Source organism: Falco biarmicus, chromosome 3 (genome assembly GCF_023638135.1).
Source record: "Falco biarmicus isolate bFalBia1 chromosome 3, bFalBia1.pri, whole genome shotgun sequence".
In the NCBI taxonomy this organism is placed as follows: Eukaryota; Metazoa; Chordata; class Aves; order Falconiformes; family Falconidae; genus Falco; species Falco biarmicus.
In genome coordinates this window covers 107,531,508-107,547,651 of record NC_079290.1, presented here as the reverse complement: position 1 = coordinate 107,547,651, position 16,144 = coordinate 107,531,508, and the positions used below count along the sequence as shown (strand labels likewise).

Below are 16,144 nucleotides of genomic sequence, written 5' to 3'. Positions count from 1 at the left end.
CTAGTGTCTTTCCTTGGCTATAAACGTGCGTCTGTATCCCTGAATATTAGCCCTTCCCCATACTCATTGCAGACTATAACCAGTGTCTCACAGGTGGTTGCCTCACGTTTTTTCTAACTCAAAATTTTAACCAGTATTTTTCTTTATTGGTATTGCATGTGACGTGCCTTGACATGACTAGATCCTTTGCCAATTTTTTTATGCGTGTTGCTATACCTACTGGAATAGTCCTACATGTCTCATAATGAGTTGGGAATGAGAGCAGCGTCCAAACATACTGTAAAACTATTTGGTATTGTGATCTTTACAGATTTATGGAATTATGGAATATGCCAGTGCTCTAAATTGAGTGTGTAACATCATGCTGGAGTGTTACCTTAGTTGCAGTTCCATATGAAATGGACTCAGGAGTCTTAAATAGAATTAAAGTTTGAACTTTACAATAAAATATACTAATCTTACTTCTAGAAAACAGCTAAATATCTGTTGCAGTTGCTGAGAATGGTTGACATGGCATTTAGGCTTTTGGTAGGCGGGTTTTATAATGCATTACAAAAGGTTAATATCAGGAAATATTTTCTGCCAAATCCAGTTTCCATTCTGGAAGATGCAAATATAAGCTTCTCATTATATTGTAGTTATGTGGCACGACATACTTAAAAAGGAACTGCATAAACCAACGGTTTTTTCCTATGTAACTTCTGTGTTTTGCAAGGATTCGGTCATGCCTTCCCAGGAACCTCAGTTAGATGATAAAAATGATGAAGTTGACCTCCCTTCAGAAGAAACTGATGGAAGTGAGTACTTTGTTGTTTAATTGGAATTCATACGTTTCCCCGTTTGGAGGCCCAGTTTCAACTCTTCCTGTTTGGTTTTTTTTGAAGTTTACTTTGGGTTATCTCTAGTTTAGTCCCATGGACTAAATGCTCGTTAGGGACTCTGTTACAGTAGATGTACTTCTGAAGCATATCTTCTGGTTTGATTTCAACCTAAATTCGTATGCTCCAAAACCATTCCAGAATGTGAAATAAAGCACAGAGCAACTGGCAACAATGGATTTAGTTTTTAGAACAAACAAACCCCCTCCACTTCAGATCCAAGCTGTGATGCTAATATAAGTGCACCCTCAGACTTTTAAGTATTTAATTTTGTGTAATTTGGAGTGTTCTTTCTAGATTAATATTTTTTGATGGTTTAACCTGTCTTGTTTTAAGGGCCCATTTATCATACCCGTTCTCCAAAATTATTCTGGCCTTTGTCAGATACTGTTATGAGCTCAGAGGTTTATCGTTGGATTTCTTACTGTCTCAGAGTTGGTTGTTTCTACAGCGCCCTTAGGATCTGCTGTCAGAATTACAAGAATAAAGTGGAAAAAATTTGGTCAGCTGTCCCTTGGTATCTGAAGTGAACTTCTGGCCCTAAGCTACTAAACCAACCTTCCATTTATCAACTTTTTAAATTATTTCTGATTAAGGTCTTTAATAATGACCAACTTGTTTGATTCCTTTTCCAGTTCCCTACATTCCTTCAAACCGGAAACATGACAACATTAAAGATGACTCTGAGGTATGTTTTAGAAATGTTTTTGTAATTCATGTTTGCACACCCTCAATCATACAGCTCTTTATAAAATAGGTAATTACTTGTCCTATTTCTTCGGCTACCTTTGAAAAAAGAAGTCTGGGTTTTCTTTGTGAAAACTGATTATTTTTTTTTAAGCATTTTTGATAGATTTTTGATATTTCTTCTATTTACAGCTCTTTCTATCCCAGTTATGATGCGGGAGAGACTTTGTTCTTTTTTTTTTTTTCCCCCTCCGTTCATGTTGGGGCAACAGTGATTTAGTAGAGGGTTTGACTTTATTGGTCTTTGCAACAATGGTGGCTTTGACATTGTCTTGTCTGTTCTCTCTAATGGATGTACAGCCTTTATCACCCCCAGGCTACTTCTACCAGCTATCATTGTGAAAGTTGCTTCAGTCTGATAATACATTAACTATAGAGCTCTCTGAAATATTTCGTATAAATAATACCTAATAATTTATAGACAGCTCTTGTGGAAATACAAGTGGAATAACATACACTTAAACTCTGTTTTTCAGCTCTTTTGTAGTCGGTCTGATACAATCTCTCCATACCAAGAACGTTACTCCCTTAAAGCAGTTTGAAAAATCTCAATCCATTTTAATTCTAAAGAGCTTTAAGACATTATTTTTAAAAAGGCTTCTGGCATATTTCAAATAAATAGGATGCACCCGGCAGAACGCTAGCAGTTAGTTTGATACCCTGCTTTTAACAAGCCTTCACCTTTTTTTACCTCTGCCTTCACGACAATACTTGTCACTACCATTATTTTACACTTGAGTAGTTCCTGCTCTTGGGTAAGCGACTGCCTTACTTTCAGACATATGTCTAGATTTTATCTCAGATTCAGAGTTGGAAGGGTATAAATTTGAAACACCACAGATAATTTTAATTGCTATCTAGAATTGCTGAGATATAGTTAGTGCTCAGGTAGATGCTGTTTGTGTTTAATTATTGCTAGGTGCTGTTTGCTCACCTGCTCTGAATTGTGCTGCTCTGATTTTCCCACCTTGCTTTTGAGCTTTACTGAAATAATTTAAGGTATCCTACAGAGAGGATGTGGCATTCTGGGAGCTTTGTTGACTAGAATCTTTAAGCTCTGAGCAATCTCTTCTAATAGCAGTCAATCCTAGATCAAGATTCTTTATATAAATACTTTCCATAGTTCAGCAGAATGCTGATCTGCCTACAAGTACAGTATTATGAGGTCAGGTAAAAATAGGCCGTGGAAGTATGTTAAAGCATTGTATATATTGGTGAGGCATGAAATGTCAGAGTACATGCTGCATTTGTCTAGTTCAACAGCCTGATTTTCAGTCTCACATGTTCACATCTAATTTCAGCGGAGTCAAGATAAAATTTATATTTTTAACTAATTAATTTCAAAATAACATTCTTAATATTGGCGTATTTCCTGCAGATTGTTGCATTTGAGAAATTGGTATCTGCTGCTGTATGTTCCCAGGCACCTATTAGAAATTTTCATTTTCATTAAAACTGTAGTGAACTTATTACAGACAGCTCTTGCCTAAACTGAAACAGACAGGTACATTAATTAGCAAATTACTGCTTCCTTATCAGCTCTTTTTTTTTTTTAGAGAGCCTTTATTAATTTGTACTACAATATCTGTCAGAATATGAAATACACTCTTCTACAATGCCTGCAGTTCAAGAATTTAAATAAAGCCTAATTTCTGAAGGCATTGCGTTCCATTTTCAAGTAGGGAATATGTAAATGATTCATTGAACAAACTACTACCTTGAAAAACACAGCAACTTTCAGTAAGAGCAAAACCAATACCAACCGATCATTTCTAAACAGATGTGTTACAATCAGCCATTCAGATCTGTGTGCCACTGACAATGGCCAGCAAACTCAGCAAATTCTGTCCAGTGGCTGAAGACCTCTTTGCTTTAATACTTACTTGTTATGAAAATGTCTTCTATTTCTAGCATCTGTTTCTTTTTATACAGGATATCAAACCAGTCATTGACGGAATGGATGGAATTAAGATTTCTCAGGGGCTTGGACTACAGGACTTTGATTTAATCAGAGTTATCGGACGTGGAAGTTATGCCAAAGTTCTTTTAGTTCGGTTAAAAAAGAATGATCAAATTTATGCTATGAAAGTAGTGAAAAAAGAATTGGTCCATGATGATGAGGTAAAAGTCTGTATTAATTGCATTGTTACATATTGTAAAAAGTTAGTATGCTTTAACAAAAAACATTCCATTAAGAAAGCAGCTAAGGTTTTAGACAGCAGTTCCATGTAGAAGTTTTATGACTTTTGAACTCGTTTGTCATCAACTGTCTGCATGAAGCACCAGACTAAATCTGAGAGAAATGTCCCTTATTTTAATAACAATTAACAATTTTCAATAGTCCTAGTAGAATGCACGTGAAAAGTATTCCAACCTGAATGTGCTAATCTGTAAATGGTGAGATAAATAGGGTCGAATTTGGGCACCTAATTTTGAAAGAAAGCAAAGATGTTTTCCAAGGTGAATGAACGTACCTGCAAAGTATTATCTGTAATTCAAATAGGGGCTGAAATTGTGTTCTTATAGTCAGAATTATAGGACTTACGTGCAAGTGACACAGTACTCTGGAATATTTTTTTTTTCCATGGGTTAAAAAAAATTATGCTACTGCCCTTTGAGGTCACTATGTTTTAACTGCCTTGTAAAAAATACTTGTCTGCCACAGAAATCAGTGCTGCATTTCTTGATTATTTCCAAAATCCTGTTGAAATTTTTTTTAACGCAAGATCTCAAATGCACAAGTTTCAGGGGAAAAAAAGGCCACCAACCAACCCTTCATCTTTTTCCTGTAATTGTCATGCTTCTTGAAAGGTATGGATTTCATATCCATCCTATTTTTTTCATAAATGTGATGAACCAATCACAACAAGCAAGGAAGGTAGATCTGAACCACCTACAATGCTGTTAGACTGGAACCTGCTGTGTTCGGTAATAGAACAGGGGATGGGGTAACTGGAATGCACGTGGTCAGACCACAGCTCTGATGAAACTACTGAGACACCTGATGGAACGACAAGAAGCATTGTCAGGCTGCCAGCTTTATTGGAGTGCTGCAGCGTGACATGCTCGTGCAGGAGTGGTAGCGTGTATGATGGGGTACAGAAAGTATGACACCAGTAAAGAGTTGATGAATAAAGAAGTACTGTGTCATCCTTGCGGGTGGAATCCCAGGCTCTTAATAAAATAAAAAAAGAGATGGACAATCAGTCTCACCTCATAGGGAATTTCTTATATAGCTATTGTTACAATAGAAAGTGAATTTTTCAAACAGAACACAATTTTTAAGCTGACGATGTTGTATTTTATACTGTTAGGAAGGCTGGATTTCTTGGAAGTAGGATGTTGGAAAAAAACCCAAACCACATTGTTTTAAGTACTACTTCTGTTGGTACTTTCAATCAGTTTCTTTTGCTGCCATTTTTGTCATTATTCCAGAGGCTAGGGTTAGGACAGTAAAGTTGTCAAGCTCTTCTGAAATACTTTGCCTTGCTCACGTGCTTGGTGGGGTTTTTTTCTGACCAAAGATTAGATTGTTGTGTGGTTTATTTACTATTTTCTTTAACACATGCTTTTCCAAGAAGGTAGAAACTAAGGAGAAGTATTAATGGGTTACGCAGTTTTTCCTGAGAATCGGAGGTAGATGAGAAGTCTGTCTTGAATAGTGGCTCTCATAGATAACTGCATAGAAGATAGAGCTATTTGTTTTTTCTTTTCTATGAGGTAGGCTGTATAATGAAATTCTGGGAATTGATAGGAAATTCACTGAATTCTGTGAAAGCATGAGACGTTGCAAGTAATGGAAATTTCACCTAATAAGTCTTTCATGGAGAAAGACAATTAATTACATAGAAAGTATGTTTAAACGGGCTGGTGCTTTCCAGGTAATGGAATTGTTGCTGGGGAGTGGTAAGCATTCTTTTCTAAAGGAAACTGAAGCAAATCAAATACCTGGGCTTCTGCTATGAACATTTTTCTAATCTTGTTAGCAGTAGTGCACTAGTGTAGTACTGATGTACTAGTACACAAGCGCAATAATCAATGAGTTTTCCAGACTGTTAAAGAGAAGCTCATTCAGTAAAAACAAAAAGAAGTGGACATGTTTATTGTTTTACTCAAAACTGGATGTTTGGCTCATGTTTGGACCCAGGTTTAACCTTCCAACGTGTTAGGTCTTCAGGAGGGTGTGAGTATAAAACCTAACAGATTTATTTGATCTGATGGTGATGTTTCTTGATTTCATCTGAGACTTTAGTTTGCCTAATTATCCTTGAAGGGAAGGCCTGGTTTCTCAATTTCTGTGTTTTTTGTCTCCAGATAGGTTGGAAAGCTGGAATATCTGTTGGAAATGGAGAATTTTTAGAACAGTTACATTTCCAGTAATGTAACATGGCAGTGTACTGAGTGTTTGCAGGGTGGAACATGATCGGTGTATTGCATGAGGAGTAAATATCTACTGCTAAAATCAGTTGTACTTAAGGTTTACATTTGGTACGGTTATATGAAAAATGAATTGCTTTGTTATTTCGGATCTGAACTTTGAAGTACTATGCTAACATCCTTCAAATTTTGATAGATGTTTATTATATGGTATTGCACTGGGTATTCAGGACTTCTCCCTCTTGAAGTATTAAAGGTAGTCTGATAATTTTAAGAATGGGTTTGGTTGTACAAACTAATCGGGTTTTGGTAGTTTCATTGAATTAATTTTGAGTTTCAGATGAGAAAACAAAGTTCAGTTTGTTTGAACCTTTTAAAAACTGGAGAGTCACATTGCTTGTGTAACTAGCATGAGTTGCTTCAGCAGCCTTGGGATCATTTAGCTCAGACAATTTATTTCTATGAAGCAGTATGAGCAGTGTAGCAAATATTGCAGATGTATGATATTTTTAAATGGCTTAAATTTTGTGCAGACCTTTCTACATGGTTAAGAAATTCCTGAATATGTAATTTAATTAAAATGTTTTCTAACTTCCTCCAGATTTTAGGGGGGGTTGTCTTTCTGAAGAACATATGTAACAATGACGGTATATGTAAGGGAGCATAGATGTTCACAATTTCTTTTCTGGGAATACCCACAGTGGTTATCCAGCAGGAGTTCTGATTGTTCAATTACTCTATTTCAGGATATTGATTGGGTACAGACAGAGAAACATGTGTTTGAACAGGCATCCAGTAACCCATTCCTAGTTGGTTTACATTCATGCTTTCAAACAACAAGTCGGTAAGAAAGATCTGAAATTATTTTGTTTTGAAAATCTTGATCATTGTACTAACTGCTTCTCATAAAGCAAACGTAACCACTGCCATCACGTAGTAATTTTTGGAAGGAAGCATTAGTATCATTAGCCAGTGTCGTGTAGAGAAAAAGGCAGGCTTTTCCAGGTCATGATCCAAAGGGAGAAGGGAAATGAGGAGGAGGAGCTGTGCGCTGTCTTCCTGAGCACCACCGGCTGTGTGACTTCAGGAATAGGAGGATAGTAGCGGGGTAAAACAGAGCTTATAATATTTGATTCTATTGAGGAGAGCCGAATCACTTCTCAGAAGTCTGAACTGTAGTTCTCTGTTCTTCAAAACAGCATAAGAGTTGGGCTGCTCAGTAATCATAGTTTTCAATAATAACTTTAAACCTACATGTGTATGAAGTATGTTTTACCTGTGAGGCTTATGAGCCCTTAGCACATACTGATCAATGATGTGATTTTAATTGAAACAGTGCTTAATAAGATACTTAGATACATTGAAATTTATTTTATTTTGCCCTGGTGTGCAAAATCCAAAGGGGACAATTTGCTTCTTATTTTGCAATTGGAATATGAGGAAAATCATGAAGAACTTTCATGCCCGTGTTCATGTATGTCACTGGGCTGTTTGGATATGTGGGGGTTTTGTGGTTTGGGTATTCTTGTTTTTACAGGCACCTGATTACTGTTAACCTTTTATAATGCCTGGTGCCATATGTATCATAATCAGGAGATGAAAGTCATTCTATCCAGCTTACTTGAGTGGCATTCTGTGTAGAGTGCAAACAATTTAGGAAGTTTTCATGGATTATCTAGTCATTTACACTAACACAAAATACAAAAATTCAAGTGGTCAGGCAGGGTGAAGTATTGAGAGGGAGGCTTCTTATAAATAACGCAAACAAGAAAAAGACCAAAATCAGCACTATGAAGTTTCTTTGCATGCCAGTTTGGTAGTTACTCTGACATACTCAAGGAGCAGAAATAGAAAAAAATATATGCTGAATGTAGTCAAAGCTTTCTGTATTCCTGTTGTATCTTTAGGAGTCTGTTTTTCCAGCCTAGCTTCTCCTTGTGGTGAAACTAGGTTTTTGCTTATAACTTCAGCCATTTGCCGTGGATATAGTCATGATGACATGAATACACAATTTGTTTGTAGCTGTGATGTTATAAAATCACGATTCTGACCTCATTACAGGAACAGAGAAGCACGAAACTGATTTCAAGTGAATAAACTCATCAACATGAGATTGTGTTAACTGGCCCAAAGAAAAAAGCTGTATTACAAGAACATTTTGTGTATAAGTGTATTAATAGGGGAGGAAATGTTGGAAAAGAACATGTTTTTTCTCTTAAGTATAATTTTAAATAAATTTTTAAGATAAAAGAAATGTGTCCTTAAAGGTGGTAATTGATGCTAAATGTAGCTGTTTACATTGTTTCAGATACTAGTGATGTTTGTTTATTACTGTAATAAAATACGTGCCTTGGGCTTGCCCTGAATTTCCAGATAAGTCTCTTCCAAGGTGGCAACAATCTGAAACCTCCGTCCAGCGAAACCATTGGTGTTTGAGTAAATCATTCTAAAACCAGCAAGGACTGCCAGTCTTCGCACACTTAGGTGCTTGATTGTAACTTAACACAGGGAGCTTTAAACTGCAGGTTCTGAATGGGGATAAACATTGGAAGCTCCTAAATAGGATAGGAAAGTTGGAAGCAAAAATACCAGGAATGCTGTAATAAAATACAATTTTTTTTATAAATGCTTAAAAAAGCATTAGCTATTTATTGTTTATCTAATTTTAAATTAGTGCTTATATTCTTCTGGTGAGGCCAATGAAAGACTTGCAAGCTGGGTTGTATCCAATAATTTTTCCTGGTTTACCTTTTCAGTTTTTAACACTGAATGCCAGTGTTTCAAGTGAAGAATCTTTTTCAAAGAAAATAAAAATCTTCTTTAATTGTTACCAGTTAGAATGATCTGAGAGACTGGAGCATGTGTTTTCCAAATGTAATGTTTTCCAGTGTGTGGATATATGGAAAGGAGTTTTCAACTCATGGAAAATGAAGTGTATAAGGAAATAGTGCCTCCTGGGATAGCCGCAGCCTTCGTAAGAAACTCTCACTCAGCACGTTTCTATCCTGTAGGTGTCTCTGACCTTGGCAGCATTGCCTGGATCATCTTTTCCCAAGGATGAAACCTTTCCTGCGAACTGTAATAGAAGTCTTTTTATATGGCTGATTCCACCTGTATTTCTTTCCCCTACTGACTTTTCTCTTGTTTGTTTTGAGAAGACTATTCAAAAACTTGTTCTACAGAGCATCTAGTAGGTCTTGAGACTGCAACCTTTCTGTGTCCAGACCTTCCATTTAGTGGATATGCTGTGTAGAGAGTAACACAAGTGGGTCCATCACGCTTTCTTTTAATTCACATTTTTCTACAGCTAAAGGTCTTGGCAAAGTCAAGGCAGGGTGGGATTTCATTATCCCTCCTGCTAGCTCACCAAATTTAGTTTTAGTCTCTGATAAATAATAGACATAAGTGAATTGATTCTCTCAGTCCTCAAATTCTGTAGTCTCAGTCTATCTATGCAAACGAAACACAAATTTTTTGTTCCAGGAAAGACAGTATGTTTCTTAACAGTGTGTCAGGAAGAGTTCAGTGATGCTCATAGTCTTAACAGAAATAATTTTGTATGTGTATATTAATAATATGCTAGATCATGTAACTTTAAATGGAAAAAAGATTGTGTCATATGCTATTCAGATAAAACTTTTTTATTTAAAGTAAATTTGGGTTACGTTTTTCTAAGTGAGTCTTACGTCATCTTGCTTTCAATAAATCTGAGCTTTTCAGGGACTGAACCAGCACAAACAGCAAGCTTCATAGTTACATATTTAATTGCTATCACAAATCCTACAAAACATATTGATCTCTGTAATATTGCCAGATATTCATTACTTACTGTTAATGAAGTAATTTTTAAAAGATGGTGACCTTTTAGTGGCAAAACTGTATCAGAAACACAAATGAGATTTTTCAGATTTTGCCCATGTGGAAACCTTGGTGACTTAGGTGTATATGAACTGCACCTCGTCTGCAAAGCTTTTCAGATGTAATGCTGCAGCTTGGCTATTAAAAAAGGACTTAGTCAAGCAGAGTAACAATTTAATAATGATTACATTAGGGTAAAGCTGTGTCAGACTGAGTAAGAAAGGTTTGCATTTAAATTGCATCTTTTAAAGTTTGGGGTTTTTTTATCTTAAAACTTATTTTAAATGGTCAGCATTGTTTCAGGCAGGCTTATTTTTTTCAGGTGTTGTTAGTCAAAGCAGTGCACTCACTGAGCAAATTTTATATTGTGGAGTTTTATTCCGTAAAACTCAAAAGAATCAACATCTTTGAAGAAGAGATAATTGCGTAACTATGTTGTTCTTACATTTTTTTTCAAAGGAGTGGCAATTTTACCTTTTTTGGATAAACTTTCATTTTTGCCATGTGTCATCTTTTAGCATACTTCTGTGATTTTGTTATTATTTCTAAGTAATTTTTAAAGAAATCGCTATCATTATATGCTTAGGGTTGGCGGGTTTTTTACATCTATTGCAGAGTACCTTATTATATTGGGCAAATGCTGTTGTCTTCTGTACTGTTTAAGTAGTTCTGCAGATTTCACACCAAGTAGTAGTCTGTTGTATGCAGCTGCCTTTCCTCTCCAGTTAGTCTGGCATTTAAATAAAGGATGTGATCCTACATAATATGGATCAAATAAGCATTCTCTTTTTTTCTCTGAAGTAGTTTCTGTAACTATAGAAACCTAGAACTCTGAATCAAGAGCGGAAGTGAAAATCGCTCAAATTGGAAGGATAAGAATAGGTTTTCTTCTTGAGATTTTCCTTGGAATCCATTAATTGTATTATATACTTTCAGATTGTTTCTTGTCATAGAGTATGTAAACGGGGGTGATCTTATGTTTCACATGCAACGGCAAAGGAAACTTCCCGAGGAACATGCAAGGTATTTTACTAACGCAGTTATGGTGATTGTTTTGGTTGTAGTTTTTTAATGTTGTATGAAATGCTTTCCAAACTTTATTCCATAAAAGAAGATGAATAGCAAAGAAAGAACAAAAGGTTTATTCTTAATTTTAGAAGGTTCTGCCCTGGGAAGATATGTTACTTTTATTATTTTGAATGCATTTTTTTTAAAAAAAGCAAGCATTTGATAAGTAGTAACAGTTAGTCCTATTTACTTCTGTTTATTGCTTCATATTTAGGTAACGTTTCTTTGATCTGTTGATAGAAGATGTAACTGCTTACTTTCATCTTAGGTTGAATTAATATGGTGTTGGTAGGAGAAGACAAAAAATCTGTTCTGCATGGCTTTGCACTACACAAAGTCTCAGTGTAACTCTTAGTAAGCTGAAAACACAGGGCTTCTGTGTCATACGTGGAATTTTCAGGAAAAAATCTGCAGGATAAAGAAATTTTTTTTCACTTTACTAATTAAGAAAATATCTAATTTCCCATATTACTTTAAGGCGTGACTTTACAATATATGAGGTCAGTGTCCTTACGAGTAAATGTAGCTTGGTTTCGGTATACCAAATGACAGATAAAAGCTGACCGTAAACTTGTATTTTAAGAACAGATTTTTTTTAACTGTACCAGATTTTATACAATCTTAATGCTAATATGAATTTTTTCCTTTGTAATTTCAGGTTTTATGCTGCTGAAATTTGTATTGCTCTAAACTTCCTACATGAAAGAGGCATAATCTACAGAGATTTAAAACTAGACAATGTTCTTTTAGATGCAGAGGGCCATATCAAATTAACAGATTATGGCATGTGCAAGGTAGGATTTTTCTTACCTTTCTTTTGTCACTTTGACATTCAGTAGTATATCTCTTTTAATGCTCATGTTGCTGAACCCAGAATTTGGTTGTGGAATGGGAACTTTATTCTGAAAAATGGCTGTTGAAGGATAGAACCACTTTTGTGATTTTTTTTTTTTTTTTTTTTCCTTTGTGTATTTCAAGTTATGTGGGTCGCTCATTTCTTTTATCTGTTTTTCCTGCGTGACCCAAGCGGAAAATCTATCTTTAAGACAAGTATGTTTTTGAAAGGGTCTTTTCCATCTTTTTATGGCGTGTGCTCCTGTGAGTATGAATTGCATTCATCGTTCTCTGGGCTGGACTGGACATTATGAACCAACAGGGGCTGTCCAGTATCGCTGTTCTTAGGCTGCAATCTTTGGTGCTGAGAGGCGATTTAGAGAGCATTATTTTCAAAGCACCTGGTAAAGTGTGGCATGTACGTAATGTGATGCAGGGGAAAGCAAGAAAACGTCAATAGAAAAAACTAAATTTTAAAAATTAGATGTGTAAAGTTGGAATGCCAGATGTGACTGAAGTGTTTCTAATCTGACCAGAATTCTGCTGTCCCCTTAGAGCTGTTGATTTGACCTCAAGTCTCCTTGTTCTTACTACACTGTTTCTGGCTAGTTTGTGAAATGACATTAAAGTCTGGTCTGTTTGTGTGTGAGAATTAAGTTTCTGAAGCTAAAATTGTATCTGGTATTATGTTGATTTTTACAAGTCCAGGGATTGAGTGTATAATACTAATTTTTACTTAGCTTATTTCAGAACGTGGTTAAGGCATGTTATGGTGACATAATGAGGAAAGCTCGTCTCACTCCCTCCACAGAATAGATATTGCACCAGTTTCTAGGAATGCTGGACTAGAATGATTCACCACTGTCAAAGTGCACAGGTTGTGGGGCTTCACTTGGAATGCAGCAGTTATGTAAAAGTTTGAGTTCTTCATTCCTAAAAAGTGAAGGTTTTCCCCAACATCTGTTTGAAAAGGACTTCCATGTTGGTTTTGATCTAAATTGTGTAACTTTGATTTGAATTGAACTAAAGTGTATTTGTAAACAGTAAGCAAAATGTTGTTACAAATGTGTTTGTGATTCAGTTTTTATCAATTAATTGGCTGAAGGTAAGCTGTAAAGTCATAAGCTGGCTTTGTGCACCACGAGTATTTATTTTGCTCTATCATTGCCTTTTTTGAAAGGAAGGTCTTTAGACTCCCTAAGTAACTTGGCTTTGTAAGTCTAATAAAGGGAAATTCCCAGAAAAGGAGGTCAGCTTTTAATCTATGAAATGATTTATGCACGTAGGAAGGTTTGGGCCCTGGTGACACTACAAGCACTTTCTGTGGGACACCAAATTATATTGCACCAGAGATCCTCAGAGGAGAAGAATATGGTAAGCTGTGACTAAACGATTTGTAATTATAACAAATCACAAAGAAAAGTTCTAGTTCTAGGTTGCTTGAAACACATTTATTCTTAATTTCCACGTTCTTGTGCTGTTTTATGTTGAGACAATTGAATGTATATTGTACAGTTTTAATTTTTTCTGAAATGATAAGGTTATATTTGTTTTCTTCTTGCAGTCGCTCATTTCAGCTTCTTTTTAAATCATATGTTGCCTGAAAAATGACTATTAAATGATACTGTAGCAAAACAAAGTCCTTTCCTTGAAGAACTTGACAGCCCAGCTACTATTATCCACCAGGCAAGGCTATAGAATGCTATAGCAAAGTTACTGCTCATGCAGAAGTCAAAAGTATAATGATGTTTTTAACCAGTATTGTTATTTGTGAACTGATCTGCTCAATAGGTTGAATCTGTCTTTTAGTTATAAGATACTAAAATTAAAATGTTCAGCATAAATAAAAATCTGGAACTTCTCAGCTTAAATACACTGAATTTTCATTGAAGCGTTGGTGTCTGGCAGACTATACAGATTACACCTATACGGATTACATTTGTAATCCCAGTTCAGAAAGGTCTCTCAAATGTCACCCAGTGACGGTGTAAATCGTGATGCCTGTGGCTTCAGTGAAAGTAGAGAATTTCAGTAGTTTATAGAACCAGGCGATTAATCATCATTTATGAGAGAAAACACCTAAGTTCAAGGAGTCCTGCCTGAAAATCTGCTCTGCAAATACTTACAGGGTTCAGTGTGGACTGGTGGGCTCTCGGTGTGTTGATGTTTGAAATGATGGCAGGAAGGTCTCCTTTTGATATTATTACTGACAATCCAGACATGAACACTGAAGATTACCTCTTCCAAGGTATAGTCATTTTAATGTTATTTTTTTGTTTGTTCTTGGGGGAGAAATAATTAAAACTAGTAGTTCCAGGACAGTTAGGTTTTCCTTCTGCGTTGTTATCCTATAGCTGCCTCTAGATCTACTGTAGATAAAGGGCCCCAGTATTATCAGTTCTTCATCCCAGGAATTGATTTTGTTGGAGTCAGATAAAATGCTCTGGAATTAGGAAGCCTTTTTCAGACAATAAAATATTTCTTTAAAATGACCGCATTTTGGAAATAATGGACAGAAATTGTGTAGAAAGGTGTTTTCGTTAGAAGGGAGTCCACAGGCCAGGAATGAATTTTAAAGCACAGTGAGAGCATAGGAGGATCTTTCTTGACAATAGTATATCAACTTATAGTTTTGTTCCAGAAAATTTGATATTTTTTTTTTTAACTTGTGATTAATACAATTTTTTCTTAACTGTTTTGCCCCTCAGGATTAGTGATGTTTGAATTGCTCTTAAAAAAAGCAGTAATACTTGCCATATTTATTACAACAGAAACAGTAACAGTTTGGGGAATAGCGAAATTGCTTTCTCCTCCCTAATATGTAGAACCATTCTTTAAACTAGTTACTACAATTATGTGACAGAAACTGCCATGGACGTCTTGACAAGCCTAATGTTAAATCAATTCCTGCTTAAAATCATGCTTTTCCATATACTGAGGATGCTGCAAAAGTTTTTCTTCCCTATTTATACTACAAACAATAGAAAAAGGTAATGAAGCTTAATGGTTGGGTTTTTTTAGGACATGTCCGTATAACAGTGCCTTGAATTACTGTAGCTGCTTTTGCTTGCATTATTTTAAACAATTACTGTATCTTCCCATTTTCCAAATGGTAATGTTCTTAACTAATAAAATGTTTGTATTGAAATCCTGGGCAATGTTAAAACAAAAACCTTTTATTGCTGTTTTTAAACCTTTAACAGTTATTCTTGAGAAGCCAATCCGGATTCCAAGGTTCCTTTCTGTCAAGGCTTCCCATGTATTAAAAGGATTTTTAAACAAGGTAAGTAACAGTCTCTTATTTTTAGCATCTAAGATCTGGTAGTCAGAGCTTCCTCTTGAAAGCAATACAGTTAAGAAGTTAATCTGCTTACTCCTAGGAAAGTCTATAAAACCTTGGTATCCTGTATGTTAAAGAAACCCACTTCTCAGTTGCTAGTTTACTGAGGGACTTCCATAGCACATACTTGACTTAAAAGCCTGCAGCTAGTTGGGAAAAATAACTATAGGTTTCTTTATAAACTCTTCTGTAATACTTAACTGTTTCTTTTATTGAGCTGATTGAAATCCATAGAACCATTATAATTTTAAATGGAGAAAAGAAGGATATGAATTATACATTATTAAATAAATGGGTTTTTTTAGGTTGTAAAATATCATTTTAAAATGAAATTTCAAGCAAACTTCATTTTTAAAAAAAAGAATGAAGATCCCTTGATAGCCATAATATGTTTATCTTAGCAGCAGTTTGCATAGTAATGGGGAATGCTGGAGTCGCGTATGTGGGCTTTTGACAAACACAGACTGTAACTGCTGCAGAGTATGTAATACGAGTTTCTGTGTTTTCTGCAGGATCCCAAAGAGAGGCTTGGTTGTCAGCCACAGACAGGATTTTCTGATATCAAGTCTCATACGTTTTTCCGCAGCATAGACTGGGATCTGGTAAAAATAATTACTTCTGTTTTATATGTGTTCAAAAGGAATAGATTCTTTTAGTTTATTAATTGTGTGCATATATTACAACCCCTTTACAAACAGTGAAATTCAATTCCATAAATTCAAAAGCTATTTTGCTTTCTCCAGGTGATGGAGAAACAAGCTTTCTTTCATGATCATAAAGGAAATGAGCTTTATTTCATGACCAAAAATCTGGCTTGCTTCCAAACTCTAAGAATGGTTACAACTTGAGGGTATTGTGTTTAAGATGATGAATTTTTAAATTTTTAAAAAAATTAAAAAAAAAAATACTAAAGCATTGGTGGAATAATTTATTCCTTGGTTTCTATTTGGAGAGTCTGCAAACTGATGCACTGGGTTCTGCTGCTATAAAATTTATTCATCATTCATCATACACGCAAGGTGCCTGCAATTGTAGAGTGAAG

General features: G+C 35.5%; 1 protein-coding gene across 3 annotated transcripts in view; it reads left to right on the top strand.

Annotated features, from left to right (window-relative positions):
- PRKCZ (protein kinase C zeta) overlaps positions 1–16,144 on the top strand; it is a 67,492-nt gene that overhangs the window by 35,949 nt on the left and 15,399 nt on the right. For all 3 annotated transcript variants that reach the window (XM_056331179.1, XM_056331178.1, XM_056331181.1), the window contains 10 exons: positions 716–797; positions 1,514–1,566; positions 3,558–3,746; positions 6,749–6,846; positions 10,797–10,883; positions 11,587–11,722; positions 13,049–13,136; positions 13,891–14,010; positions 14,966–15,045; positions 15,615–15,704. In XM_056331179.1, coding sequence (XP_056187154.1) covers positions 716–797; positions 1,514–1,566; positions 3,558–3,746; positions 6,749–6,846; positions 10,797–10,883; positions 11,587–11,722; positions 13,049–13,136; positions 13,891–14,010; positions 14,966–15,045; positions 15,615–15,704 — 1,023 coding nt within the window. The remainder of the gene's footprint in view (positions 1–715; positions 798–1,513; positions 1,567–3,557; positions 3,747–6,748; positions 6,847–10,796; positions 10,884–11,586; positions 11,723–13,048; positions 13,137–13,890; positions 14,011–14,965; positions 15,046–15,614; positions 15,705–16,144) is intronic.